A 13,657-nucleotide genomic window follows, 5' to 3' on the forward strand; every position below is an offset into this window, starting at 1 on the left:
GTTATGGTCGTAACATTGCTGCAAGTGTGGATGCTGATATGCTGATAAGAAGAAGTATCTTTGGAATACTTTTCTAATGTAAGTCTTCTTTCAGTCCTGTCTTCAGAGAGCTTGAAATAAATGTAACAAATTGGGGTAAATCTAGTTTAACAGTGAAAATCTAGATGGTCTCTTTTAATACTATGTTTGATATTTCTGTGTGTCCTGAAACATTCTGAAAAGCTTTTGATACTCTTCACTGGTGCTTATTCTTCATCATTTTGCCTCTGCTGTAGTCATTCAGAGATGTGAAAAACATTACAAAATTAGAATCAGATTGTTCCAAATCCCTTTATGAAGGTGCACAAAATGTAAGGCAGGAAACTGGAAAGTCACTCCCAATGTCTTCTGGATCTCCTACTGACGCTGGGCTGGACTCTAGAGTTATTCAAGTGAATTCTTCAGATCTGATTCTATTTACCATTAATTCACAGTCAAAGATGAGATTTATGGACCTGAACTCATGAGTTCAACCATGTGCTATGCAGTTTCTTTGAAGAAAAGGTAACTGGCTGTAAACAAGGGGAAGACCCTCAGTTAGTCTCCATGAGGGTTTTTTTAGGCATTTAGAATCATTGAACCTTAAAGCTCATCCAGTTCCAACCCCTTGCCACGGGCAGGGACACCTTCCACTAGAGCAGGTTGCTCCAAGCCCCTGTGTCCAACCTGGCCTTGAACACTGCCAGGGATGGGGCAGCCACAGCTTCTCTGGGCACCCTGTGCCAGCGCCTCAGCACCCTCACAGGGAAGAACTTCTGCCTTAGATCTAACCTGAACTTCCCCTGTTTCAGTTTGAACCTTGTCCTATTGCTACAGTCCCTAATGAAGAGTCCCTCTCCAGCACCCTTGTAGCCCCCTTCAGACACTGGAAGCTGCTCTGAGGTCTCCACACAGCTTCTCTTCTCCAGGCTGAACAGCCCCAATGTTCTCAGCCTGTCTCCATACGGGAGCTGCTCCAGCCCCTGATCATCCTCGTGGCCTCCTCTGGACTGTCTCCAACAGCTCCATGTCCTTCTTAATGTTGAGGACACCAGAACTGCACAGTGCTGCAAGTGGGGTCATGAATTCACTAGAATTCACAGAGCATTTTGCTGAACAGAATATGCACAAAAATATTTTCAAACTAAATGCAGCTGGTCCTAATCCTCTGATAATTCAATCTGCTAATGCATCCTTGAGCTTCCACGTGAACCAAGCCATCTGTAAAATGTTAGTTACATTAGAAGACACCAACCTAGTTTCTGACCAGACCCAAGCCAACCACTATGACTTACTTTCTTTGATCTTTGTGTTTTCTGGAATAATGGCAAGAAACCAAACCAAAGCCACCACAAAATCAATCCAAGCCATGATGCAGGCTTAATACTACTAGGAGCTCTCTTTGATGAGGGGCTTCATTATTGGTAGAGTTTCTCTACTCGCCACATGCATTCCAGTGGTGATTCAAATTCTTCTGCCAAAATGAACTTAGAGGATAAACTGTACCTGCAATCATACAGCAAGCAGCAGGAATACTAAAAAGGAAATATGATTTTTATCCTAAAAGGCATATATGGTCCCCCTTGCTTTTTTTTACAGATGAAATCCAGACCAACATTGTTTAAATAACCAGTATAGACAATACAGGAACAGAACACAGGAAGAATGCTGAGAAAAAATAAACCACAGCCAATTCCAAGTGCACCAAAAGCATTTTATGCATGTCATATGTTCATATTACATTCAAACTGTGCTTACTGCATCCCCTCGCATCCCAGCTATGATGCAGTTGCAGTAACATTTACAGATAACAGTTTGTATTTAAAAAGAAAAAAAAAACCCAAACAAGGTTGTTTTAATAAAAGGAAATGACTTTGCACGATGAATGCCATGTTGGTGCAAGTCCCTTTATGTGTCATATAGTTTTCCTCCATTTGTGAGATGCATATTCCTGAGTCAGGATTTTCACTATCCTAAGTTTATTTGACAGCCAGTTGAGCAGGAATGGGCATAGAGCACTGCTGCCGGAGTAGGATGGAGTTCTGATTTTGCTTTGTGCAACTGTCCATGCACTGGACAGATGAGCAGAGTGAGAAACTGGTACCTGCCCACCAACTCCTCTCTGGACCTTGTGGAAAGGCAGCAGCACCCGAAATGCCCGCCAAGTCCTTTTTTTGGCTGTGTTCAGAGGTGATTCAAATGCAGCTTTTCACTCGCTGCCCGAATTACAGAGCATGGTTTCAGCAGTATGAAGAGTCCCTCTCCAGCATCCCCGTAGCCCACTTCAGACACTGGAAGCTGCTCTGAGGTCTCCACGCAGCTTCTCTTCTCCCGGCTGAACAGCCCCAATGTTCTCAGCCTGTCTCCATACGGGAGGTGCTGCAGCCCCTGATCATCCTCGTGGCCTCCTCTGGACTTGCTCCAGCAGCTCCATGTCCTTCTGATGTTGAATGACGTGCTTTCTCTGAGATATGGGCCTTCCTGTGACAGAGAGACCTCAATCCTGTCACGCTTTTCTCCTGATGTGAGGGGGAATTGGGTTTGTGTAGGATCAGACCAGGGTTTCAGTGTTTAAATACAGTCATAGAAGTCATAGAAGTAAAATTACAGGGCAGGCTTCCACTTCCCCAGGTGTTTATTTAAGAACTATCATTTACTCATTTGACCTGAGACATTTCCCTTTACTTCTGCTGCCTATTTCAGAGTGGGGTTTTTTTACATTAATTCCCATTTGGGCCAAAGGGAAGGTTGTTCAGTTCTGCAAATGGAAGCAAAGGCAGCAGGTGAATAGGGTAACAATGCATTCATTCTGGTGTACTATATATTTGCTAGAGTAAATTTTAATTGGGCGACTTGCATGAATGGAATGTAAATGTGCTTTAAAAGCCAAAGTTCAACTCCTGATGTCATTAATTAAGAACTATAATGAATAAGTGTAGGGTAGGCAAAGGAAATGAAACCAAATGTGCTTTATTAATTAATTCTTCAGGCACAGGTAAATACATTTGAAGACGAGTTCATTCACCCTAGCTACACACTGCATACCTTACAGCCTTATTATGAATAGGTTAATAATCTACTGCCTTTGACTGCAGAAAATCTAACTCCCCTGGTTGCGTCTGTTAGGGACCCACATCCAGGAATCATGGTGCGAGACAGGTTTGAAGCTACATCTGGGAGCCTTTACAGATTTGGTCCAAAGAAAAATGAACAATCACTTCCCCCGTTACACTATCTGCCTGAATGACTTTGAATTATAGGCTGAGACAGATGTTTTGATGACCATTAAGAAACCAAAATGAAGATTTTGATTTTCTTGATGACTAGTGATGGCCCTGGTATTATCAATTCACAAAGATAGATACACTCAGATACCTCATTAGAGTTTGCAAGTTCTGCACATACACATGCACACATCCTGCAAATGCAGTACCTGTGTAAGTGTGTCCAAACGCCTGGCAGAAGCCTCCTTCCTTAGATATACATTTCCTCATGGCGTAGTAAAGTAAATGTCTGAATACCACAGACATGGAAGATATCAAAGCCTAAAAGCTCAGATGTGCACTGCTGGTATACAGAGAGCAGCCTTGCCCTTCATCCAAGTTATCTATATATAGATACTATTGCAGGATTAATATTTTTTTAATGGGCATAGGGTTTCATAGAATCACAGAATCAACTGGGTTGGAAAAGACCTTGAAGATCATCCAGTCCAACTGTTGCCCAGCACTGCCAAGGCCACCACTAACCCATGGCACTGACGGCCTTGTCTACACAGTGTGTGAACACTTCCAGGGACAGTTATTCCAGGATTTCTTTTCATTTTCATTCTCCAATCTATGGTCTTACAATAACATCCTCGTTGGTGTTCCCAGTCTGAAAAACAAAGGATGATCACTGTGCTGCTCACTGTATTTGGGTGCTACCATTATCCTTTCTCAAAGAATACATGGCACACCTGCCCTGCTACCTAACAACCATTCAATATATGGTTCACAGATTAAAAATGTAGAAATGGACATGGAAAAGGATCCCAAACTCCCAGACAGGAAAAGGCCAAACATGAGAGAAATTTATGACAGAGTATGGCATAGCTGAAAGACAATAAAAGATTCCTTAAACAGGGCATAACAGGACAAAAGAAAAACAAAACCTCCTAAACCATGTCTGTTCATTCTTATTATGGGGTCAGCTGCAGAGTCCCAGCCTGTTTTAAAATCAACACTTCCCAGCAAGGAGCTATACAGTAATGGATCGCTTCTCTGCAGGCACTTCCTTCCCCTGACAAATGGTTTGAGCGGAGTAATAGCTTAACCAGAACTGCACAGAGGGTGAACAGCACTGATGGAGAATAAATACACTCACTGATGTGAATGTGTGTATTTACAGACACATACACATGCACACAGGCTATTGTGTGGACCAGCTCCTTACTGTGGATAATGATCCATATAAAATGCAAAGCTATAAGAGGTGCTTTAACAGTCAGGGAAAAAAAAGAATAGGAATTCCACATCACGCTCATTTCTTCTGTCCCCAGGGGACATCTCCGTAAGCTCATCAGCCTTAAACACCAGCTCCTCTTCCAGCAGCTGTACCACTTTCCAGTTAGCACCCCTAGTTAACCACACAAGCCTGCTAGCTTTACCTCCTCCTAGCTTTCCTAAGCAAGGAGAACAGCAAAGGGATTTCTCCAGAGCTCATCATAGAGCTCCCGAGTACAAGCTGAAGCACATTTTTCCCTGAGGCAGAGAATAAACTGCACCCTAATGTAAATGGCTGATACAAAGCCAATGCACTGATTTCTGCCTCAGCTAAATCCTTAACTTAGCACTTATGTAAGACATTAGACTTTTATAGGGCTTGGGCCAAGGTACAAATTTTATGAGGAGCTCACTAATTTGAGAGGACAACTCAGTGTGCTCTATGGTGTGACAAACCAGACTGCTCACCTGCTGGGGAGATGTGCAGGAAGATTCTGTTTTTCCATCTTTATGGAATGTTGTTCAGATTTCCTCATTTAATAGAAGTTCGATGCAAACAAAAGTTTCAGAGTGATCTCATTTTCTAGTTCAAAAGCTGAGCCTTTCCCCTCAGGAGAGAAGCACCCAGAATATTGTGCACACAGAGCTTCAGCTATCTCTGCCAATTCTGGCAATGTTTAAATGCTCGGGAATCACACTGAATCTGCTCAGTCCCCACCAGGGCTGGTGAATGAATTAGCACTAAAGATCTGCTGCTTTTCTCTTACTCAATAGTCACATTTCTGGGAGACTTCCATTTTCTAAGTACACCAACGCAATGATGTGAAATCTAGCTTACGCTAATGGGGGCTTGTAGGTTCTGTCTTGAACCAAAATGTGCATTTCATGAGAACCCCGGGGAAATAAAGCAGCTCTTGCCAAACGTTTCATTAATGGCTTAGAATTGCCATTGTGGGATAATCAGTGCAAAGCAGCAACCTGGAAGCTTGATTTTTCAGGAAGTAGGTGCTCAGCACTTCCTCAAAATAGAATCATAGAATCCCAGAATGGTTTGGGTGGAAAGGAACCTAAAGCTCATCCAGTCCCAACCCCCTGCCATGGGCAGGGACACCTCACGCTAGACCAGGTTGCTCCAAGCCCCTGTGTCCAACCTGGCCTTGAACACTGCCAGGGATGGGGCAGCCACAGCTTCTCTGGGCACCCTGTGCCAGCGCCTCAGCACCCTCACAGGGAAGAGCTTCTGCCTTAGATCTAACCTGAACTTCCCCTGTTTCAGTTTGAACCCATCACCCCTTGTCCTGTCGCTCCAGTCCCTGATGAAGGTCCCTCTCCAGCATCCTTGTAGCCCCCTTCAGACACTGGAAGCTGCTCTGAGGTCTCCACGCAGCTTCTCTTCTCCAGGCTGAACAGCCCCAGTGTTCTCAGCCTGTCTCCATACGGGAGGTGCTCCAGCCCCTGATCATCCTCGTGGCCTCCTCTGGACTGTCTCCAACAGCTCCATGTCCTTCTTATGTTGAGGACACCAGAACTGCACACAGTGCTGCAAGTGGGGTCTCATGAGAGCAGGCGGCAGGATCACCTCCTGTCGAGAGTCTCCATCTTATTGGAGGCACTCACAAATCATTAGTCTCTCTAAAAAAAATGTTTTTTCTCCCTGGACATCAGTAAATTGTATTTATCCCATCAAATGAAGACATTTCTGAACATTTGGGAACAATTTTGCAAACTGTGATTGAACTTTATTTGCCATAAACTGAAAAATTCAACATGCAGGAGTAAATTAAAGGTCCACTCCATATAGCTGCAAAAGAAAACACTGACTCTTCATGAGGTTTTATGTTAATCAATAATGAAGTAGTAGAATTATAGAAGTAACACCATGATCTACCACAAAGAAGTCCACCTAACCAGAGTTCAGCAACAGGCAAACCTGGATATTTCTGTTCGGAAGACCATTTCTGTTCCTATGTTATACGATAATGGACTAAGACGAGGAGATACTCAGGTATGCCTTAACCTCAGACCATTGCGAGTAATTTACAGACACTGAGCGAAGCAGGTACACAGTAACACCAAGAAGACTGGCTTCTACCCTGTATTATACTGTAGCAGCTAGGCATCTTTATCAAAATGAATGAGGATAGACACAGCAGTTAACAAACTCAGCCCCATTTAAAAACCCCTATGTTATATTTTAGCTAAGCACATAATTAAAAGCTTTAATGGAAGCTCTCTAATTCTCCTCAAGTCCCCGGCAAGACTCCTACTGCCTTCCAGCCCATTCAGTGTTACAGGTGCTGATTTATGCCCTTGGGTAATTTAGAGGTACTGCACCTTAAGCTGCTTCTATGGGGAGGCAAAATCCCAGCCCACAAAGAAAAACTCCAGACCCTCTGTGTTGTAGGTAAGAGGATTCTTAGTGATTTATACACTCTGTACATGAGGAAGGAGTAATTTAATCTTCCTCTAACTCAGGTATCAATTTTTTTCCCTTACATCAGTGACCCCTGGGAACTTCTTATATCTTGAACCTCACTTGGGGGAATTAACAATATCCCACGCTTTGTGGTAAGCCAGAAGAGCTGTTCTTCAGTCAAACACAGCACCATAAAGAACCCCACATATCTGCAAAGGAGCAACATCTCAAACGAGCATAAGGAGTGATCCTGCACTGATTGGACGAGCAGCAGCAGCTGTGGGACACAGCTGGGTACAAAAAGCATCATGTGTTGTGTCCTTCCCAGGTATGCCAGTGGGAGCAGGGTTGGATTTGTGGCTCCCTGGCTGCTCCTGGGCTCATGCTGCTCATGCTGAAGAGGTGCACCAGCTCAGCTGCAGGAGGGAGAAGATCTCCTGCAGCTCTTTCCACTTTGGTCCAGGAAACCAGGCGCCACTACAAGGAACAGGAGATGAGCTCTGTGGGGAGCACATTCCTCTTTCTATCAGGTAAGGTGAAGTGGCTCACAGGTTCAGACTCCCAACTTCATGTACAAGAATCTCAGCAATTTTGTTTTCAGTTGTTCACCTTTCTTATGTTTCCTCAGTGGAAAATTGCTTAAATATAACTTACATTCAAGCCACCAAAAAGCTATAGTTCCTAGGCTGAAGGTTGCCAAACTATGCCAACTGAAAACCCAACCAAGCTAGACAAATGAAGATGTTCTTACAAAAAGTGCTGTGCAACAACCTGCAGTCCAAGGAAAATGTGCCAGAGAAATGAAACACTGGGGGAAAACCAGCCTATTTCCTTCGAGGGCTGGGTAAAAATCTCTGGAATGAGTGTAGCCTCCACTGTGTATTTCAGGGTGACCTCTTCTTGTGGTTCATATTTTCCATAATGTCCTTGTAGGAAGAGGGAGACTCCACGTGTACCTCCAGGCACTGAGCTACAGGGTATGTCAGTGTTGTCTGGTGACATCCACTGCAGCTGAGGCACCAGCTCATTGCTCACCAGCTACTCTGAGAAGCACAGCTCGGGTTCTGCTGACCCCACCACCAGTGTGGCCACCCCCTGCATCAGTGGGACTTGCAAAGGAAGGCTGGAGACAAGAATTTAGATTTCTTAACTGTGTATCTGACAGACTGGTGTAAAATGGTCTTTATTTACCATCTATATATGCAGTAAAGCACTTGATGTTGAGCTGAGATGAAATTTGAGGTGAGATATTCTGAATTGACCCCAGCCCTGAATAATGTAATCTCTCTTTAGCATCAAAACTTAAAGGACACGATCACTGAGCTTGTTAAAATCTTGTAACATTTCTCTGGTCATGTCTTTGAATTGTCAACCAAGAAACAGAAGTCCAACCCCTTAAAGCACTACCAAACTCCCTCCACACCCCCTCCAAGTTAAGCACAAGGTACTACACCAGAGGTAAGAAATCATCTTGTCCTGGGGTTTGCACCTGGAACAACCAAATAGTTAATCATTCCCCAGGCTGTATTAAGTACTTTGCCAATACTTGTCTGAAACATACATGAATGGGAGAATTTTGTTGCTTTAATTGTAAGTTATTCTGCTCAGCAGCCAGGTAAAATTGTTAGAGGTGATCTATACATGCCCATATATGTAGTTAGTGCAGATTTATTCTTGTTAAAACTCTGCTTGTGTAATGCCTATACCACAATGATATCTGCTGTGTGCACCATAAGCACAACCAATAAACAAACATGCCAGTCAAAACCCCACCTCAGCTCAGGTAGCAGTAGGATCTTAGCTTAGACTGAAGAAGTTAACACAAGAATTTAAGAGCTGGAGTTTGCTGTATTTTAAGTTCTGCACCATCCCTGGAGACGTTCCAGGCCAGGCTGGATGTGGTTCTGGACAACCTGATCTAGGTGAAGATGTCCCTGTTCATTGCAGGGGGTTGGAACTAGATGAGCTTTGAAGGTCCCTTCCAACCGAAACTATTCTGTGATTACGGAGAACAAGCTTGCTTTGCAGCTCTCCAACTTTTTATGTACATCTATGCAAGCTCTGCATGATCCAGATAATAGAAGGTGAATATTCATTCATGCCTCTCACCAATTTCAGAAGGAATTAAACATCTAACTAAGGATCCCTGCTGTCATCTTCACCTCTGTGCCTCAGTTCCCAGCCTATGGAATAGAGGTGAAACTTCTTTATGCACAACCCTAAGGATGTTTGCAGTAACTGTCACTCGTGTGCCTGAAGGATGGTCCTGCCCAAGGTGGCAGCTGGGCACGCTTTCACTTTGGTTGTGCTGTTTGGTTAAACAACCAACCTAGCACCCAAATCCTACTCGAAGAATTTACACACAGCTCTGCTGCAAGGGGGAAGGAGCCATTCTCTGAAGGAAACTCCCCAGAGGCTCTGAATTCCCAGGACACTTTTCCTAGCTAGGGGAGATTCCTCTCTCTGTACTCCCAATGCTCTAAGCATCTTGAAAACCTGGCCTGAGGCAAGGAATAAATGGGGGTGGAGAGGTGGGACCGGAGCTGTTGTGTCACCTTCTTGCTTTCCTCTGTAAAACGATTCACTTCAAATGGAATTTTGACTGGGCTGGCCGCAGCACTCAGTTGCCCATAGCTAACAGGCTATGGAAGTAGTCTATATAGAGCATTCCACAGCAAGAGAGCCCAGGGTCAGGTAGGAAGTTTCCTAGTAATTAAGGCTAATGATGCCCCATTTATAGCAGATCCACTGAAAGGCATCTCTTTCGACAAGACTCCAGGACACATGAGGGTGGGTTATTGATGTAGTTTGCAGGCAGTCACACTCACACACATTGCAGTGGCAGCTGCTCAGGAAAACCTGCTGGAAAACCTGGTGGAGATTAGGTTTTGATGAAAGTTTTCAAGGTGTTTTCCTCCAATGTGAGCAAGCAGAACCCTCTTGGGTTTATTTCCTATTGCAGATCAGCAAGGGAACGCTGCTTTTGCCTGGGTAGAGAGGAGGTGGTGGGAAACGTGCTGGTACTATCCTGCGCTTCTCCCCAGCCCTCTTCACCCAAATCCACACTGTTGTTACAGGCCGTGGCTGCAAATGCCGGGGACCATCTCACAAGGAAACGATCCATTTCCCTATCTGATCGCAGCATTAGAGTGCTGTCAGCAGCAGGAAAACACTCGTAGCAAAACAGGATGTTGCAATGGGTACACAGCTCTTCCCGACCGAGGAGAAAGCGATGCATCACACCACTTGACGATGTTGCTTAACGTATGAAAACCTCGTGGCTACGCGATCAGATCCGTAGTTTCTGCTCCAAGTCGCTGTTTTCCCAGGCCGCCAAGCACACGGCTGGGAGCCAGAGCCATCAGGAGCGTGGCTGGCAGCGTGGGGAGATGTAACCTGAGGTTACAGCGTGACAGACGAGGAAAAGTTTCCCGAAACTCGTCTGAGCGAACATCTTTAGATTCACCTAAGACCCACTCCGTTTCAGTGGCTGGCTTATGTCAGACCGCCCAGCCACCCCTCCCATAGGCTGCCCGACGGGATAAGCGAGACGTTACTCCCGAACGGCTTATCCCGGAGAAGGTGCGCAGGCAAGGGCCCCGGCTGCGGGAGCCCCGTACGACGAACCGCTCCCCACCGCCCGCAGGGGAAGCGGCGGCTGCCAGCGCGGGCGGAGTCGGAAGCACGACAGCACGGGGCGCTGGGGCGGCGCTGCCGGCGGCGGGAGGAGCTCGGCGCTGGCTGCCGCACTGGGGTCGCGGCGGAGGGACGGAGCCGGGCAGCGCCGCCGCCGGTCCCGCAGCAGCGGCAGCAGCAGCAGGAGGAGCCGCCGCCGAGCGCGGGGAGCCGCCGCCGCGGGCAGCTCATGAGCGCCGGGCCGCGGCGCCGCCGGTGCTGGCCGCCGCCGCTCCGCGGGTGAATGAACCTGTCCCGGCCGGCAGCGGCGGCTTCGTCTCGGGCTACGGCACCGGCCTCTCCGCGCACACAAGATGGACGGTTTCGCCGGCAGTTTGGGTGAGCGGCGGCGGGAAGCGGGAGGGCGGGACGGGACGGGACGGACGAGACGGGGCAGGCAGTCGCCAGCCCGCCCCGCAGCGGGGCCGCGCACCTGCGGGACGGGGGCTGCGCCGAGCCGAGCCGCGGGGGATGCGCGGGGCCCGGCCTGCGGGCCGCGGCGGGAGGGAGCGCAGGGGAAGGGGAAAGAGAAGGGGAGGGGAGGGGGATGCCAGCGCGAAATCTGGTCAGCTTCAAACCATCTGTTGCGGGAGCTCCGGCTGCACTTGGCTCCTTTGTTCTTCCCTCGCCGTGGGCTGGCGCTGCCCCGGGGTTCGTTCGGTTTGGGTTAAGTTGTGATTATTCCTTTATTACTGTTTGTTTTCAAAGTGATTGTTTTATCCTCCTCCCGCATTACCCGTTTTGCTCGGAGTTGGGAGCGGTGGCAGCGGCCGCGGAAATGCCGGAGGAGGCGCCGGGGTCCCGTGTTGCCCGAGGAGCCCTCCCGGCTCCTTGGGCGTAGTGGTCCGCTGCTGTGCTCGGGAGTACTCGGTGCATTCTCCCGGTATTCCCAGAAAGCGGCCAGGCTGCGTTCTCTTCGGTTCTGTGGAGGCTGCGGCAGGTTGTCATCAGCTTCTTTAGGAAAAAAAATAGCCCGCTTTGTCAATGATGTGGAGCGCAGATTGCACCTCGCGTGAAGTCGTCCTGATTAAAAGTGTGAGCTAAAAGCGTTTCCAAATGCTGGGGTTATAAAGCGTGGATATTCCCGTGTATTTCTTGCAAGTTCTAAGGGCATTGTGGGTCTGAGTGTTTGCTCTGTGGTGACATTACATGTGGTTCTACCTGCTTGTGCTCTCCTGCTCCTTCTCTCTGCTTTCAGCACCTAGTTTGGCGGTCGAACTCCCTCCAACTCTTGTAGAGGAATAAATCTGTGCTTCCAAAAATCAGATTAATTTATTTTTACAGCGCTCCTGTGAGATCTGTAATAATAGTGAACAGGTCTCTGTTTTCTGGGAAAACTGACTCATTTAAACCCTCCTGAGTGTGTTCTGAACCTTTCAGGTTTGGAAATGTCAACTCTTGCATTTTGGGCACCGGTCCAAACCAAACTGGTGCACCGTAATTAACAGTACACGTTGGTAGTTTGGCCCTTTGCCTGATGCTCTCTCCTTGCTCAAGTAACTGCCGTGGTCGTTTTATATCCGAGGATCAAAAAGCGACACGCGGAGGAATCGTGCGGGTTCTGTTCCCAGTTTCCAGAGGGGACATTGTGCCTGTGGGTGACACATGTAAATGATGCAAATGTGCACGGTTAATATTTATGAGCCTCTTTACCCAGCGGTGGAGCTGATCACCATATCAAAAGGCACCGATGTCGCTTTAATTCATGGAGTATTGGCCCCACCGAGGTTGGTATTTAGAAATAACCGTTCTCTATTGGAAACAGAACACCCCTTCCCCCCTCTCTCTCCCCCCCCCCCCCCCCCCCGGTTATTTTGCAGCACTAAAGCATCATTTTCCTGCAGGCTGGATGCAGGCTGGTTGAGTGGCTGGAGTGGTGATGGGCTCCTCAGAGCAGCCCGCTTAAGGGAGGCTCCATCTGGACCTTCGTTTGTTTCACTGTTTGGTCAGGAAGGCACTGTGATTTTATTAGGGTTTAATGAGGATTAAGCTCAACTCAACCTTTTAAAACTGTGTGTCATGATATGCACTGTTAGTTGCTCTTTGATTTTGCTGTTGTGGTGAGCAGGGTGGTTGTCTGGATGTGGGCTGAGGAGAGGCTGTTCCCAGAATCTTTAGCTTTGTAGTGTGAAACTTTATGTGACTACCTTGTTTTCAAGTTTGAATCATGCTGCTTAGTCCTCTCCTGTCATTCTAATCCCTTGTTGGTTGCTCTAGCTGCTAACAAGCGTGTAGCATTCACAAAGATGTGTGAATTGTTCTGAGATGGGTTTTTCTTCAACATCTCTAATTAAAATCTAATGGCCTGAATTTAATCAGCTGCCTGCTAAATGTCTTTTAGGAAGGCCATAAATTAATGTAGTTTTGACTGAAATGTAGAAATTAAGTAAGAATTATTGTTGACAGAACTGTGCTATCTATGTATGTGCGTGCTGAAGCAGTCAAGCGAGCTTATTAGAGAGTAAGTTGTCCTTTTAATGCCTCCTCCTATCATTATCGGGAAGGCAAACTGTTATTACAGATTATGCCCTCCAGCACAGGCAGAAATACCTTCTTACATGTCTCTTGCAGTTGAAAATACTTTACGCAGCTGTTTTCTTTTGGCTTCCACATGGAAATTTTTATGAGAATAAACAGATGAAAGAAACCATTTTTAGATGTAATTTAGAAAATTGGTTTGGTTATTGCTTTAGTAAATGCTTATGTAGCACCTGACCTAAGAGTATACAGTTACTGTATACAGTAAAGAGAAATAATCTATGTGTTCTGAGTTAATTTGCACAGGTGAAATAGATATTGATCTACTCTCTTGATAAAACATTGAGTTATTTCACATTTGCTGGGGCTTCAGTACCTTTTGAATATCACCAGCAGTAAAGTGGTTATTGAATCCCATTTATTGTCTCAAATAGGACAGTCACACTGTACATCTGAGCATTTCCAATGTGTCAGAAGGCTCAATAGGTTTTGGCCATCCGCTTTTTCAGATGCATCCCTCAAAGTGAAGGAATGTGCTTCTGAGTGGGAACAAGAAGTCCAGAAACTTGGAGCGAGGGCTGGGTAT

The 13,657-nt window shown here is 46.5% G+C and overlaps 1 protein-coding gene across 2 annotated transcripts in view; it reads left to right on the plus strand.

Annotated features, from left to right (window-relative positions):
- Window positions 1-10,620: 10,620 nt before the first annotated feature.
- Window positions 10,621-13,657, plus strand: part of EML4 (EMAP like 4) — a 149,574-nt gene continuing 146,537 nt past the window's right edge. The window contains exon 1 of one of the 2 annotated variants that reach the window (XM_030499321.1): window positions 10,621-10,932. In XM_030499321.1, the coding sequence (XP_030355181.1) occupies window positions 10,908-10,932 (25 nt within the window). In that variant the 5' untranslated portion in view covers window positions 10,621-10,907. The remainder of the gene's footprint in view (window positions 10,933-13,657) is intronic. The other variant, XM_030499324.1, reaches the window with a different exon arrangement.

This window comes from Strigops habroptila, chromosome 10 (assembly GCF_004027225.2).
Source record: "Strigops habroptila isolate Jane chromosome 10, bStrHab1.2.pri, whole genome shotgun sequence".
Classification (NCBI taxonomy): domain Eukaryota; kingdom Metazoa; phylum Chordata; class Aves; order Psittaciformes; family Psittacidae; genus Strigops; species Strigops habroptila.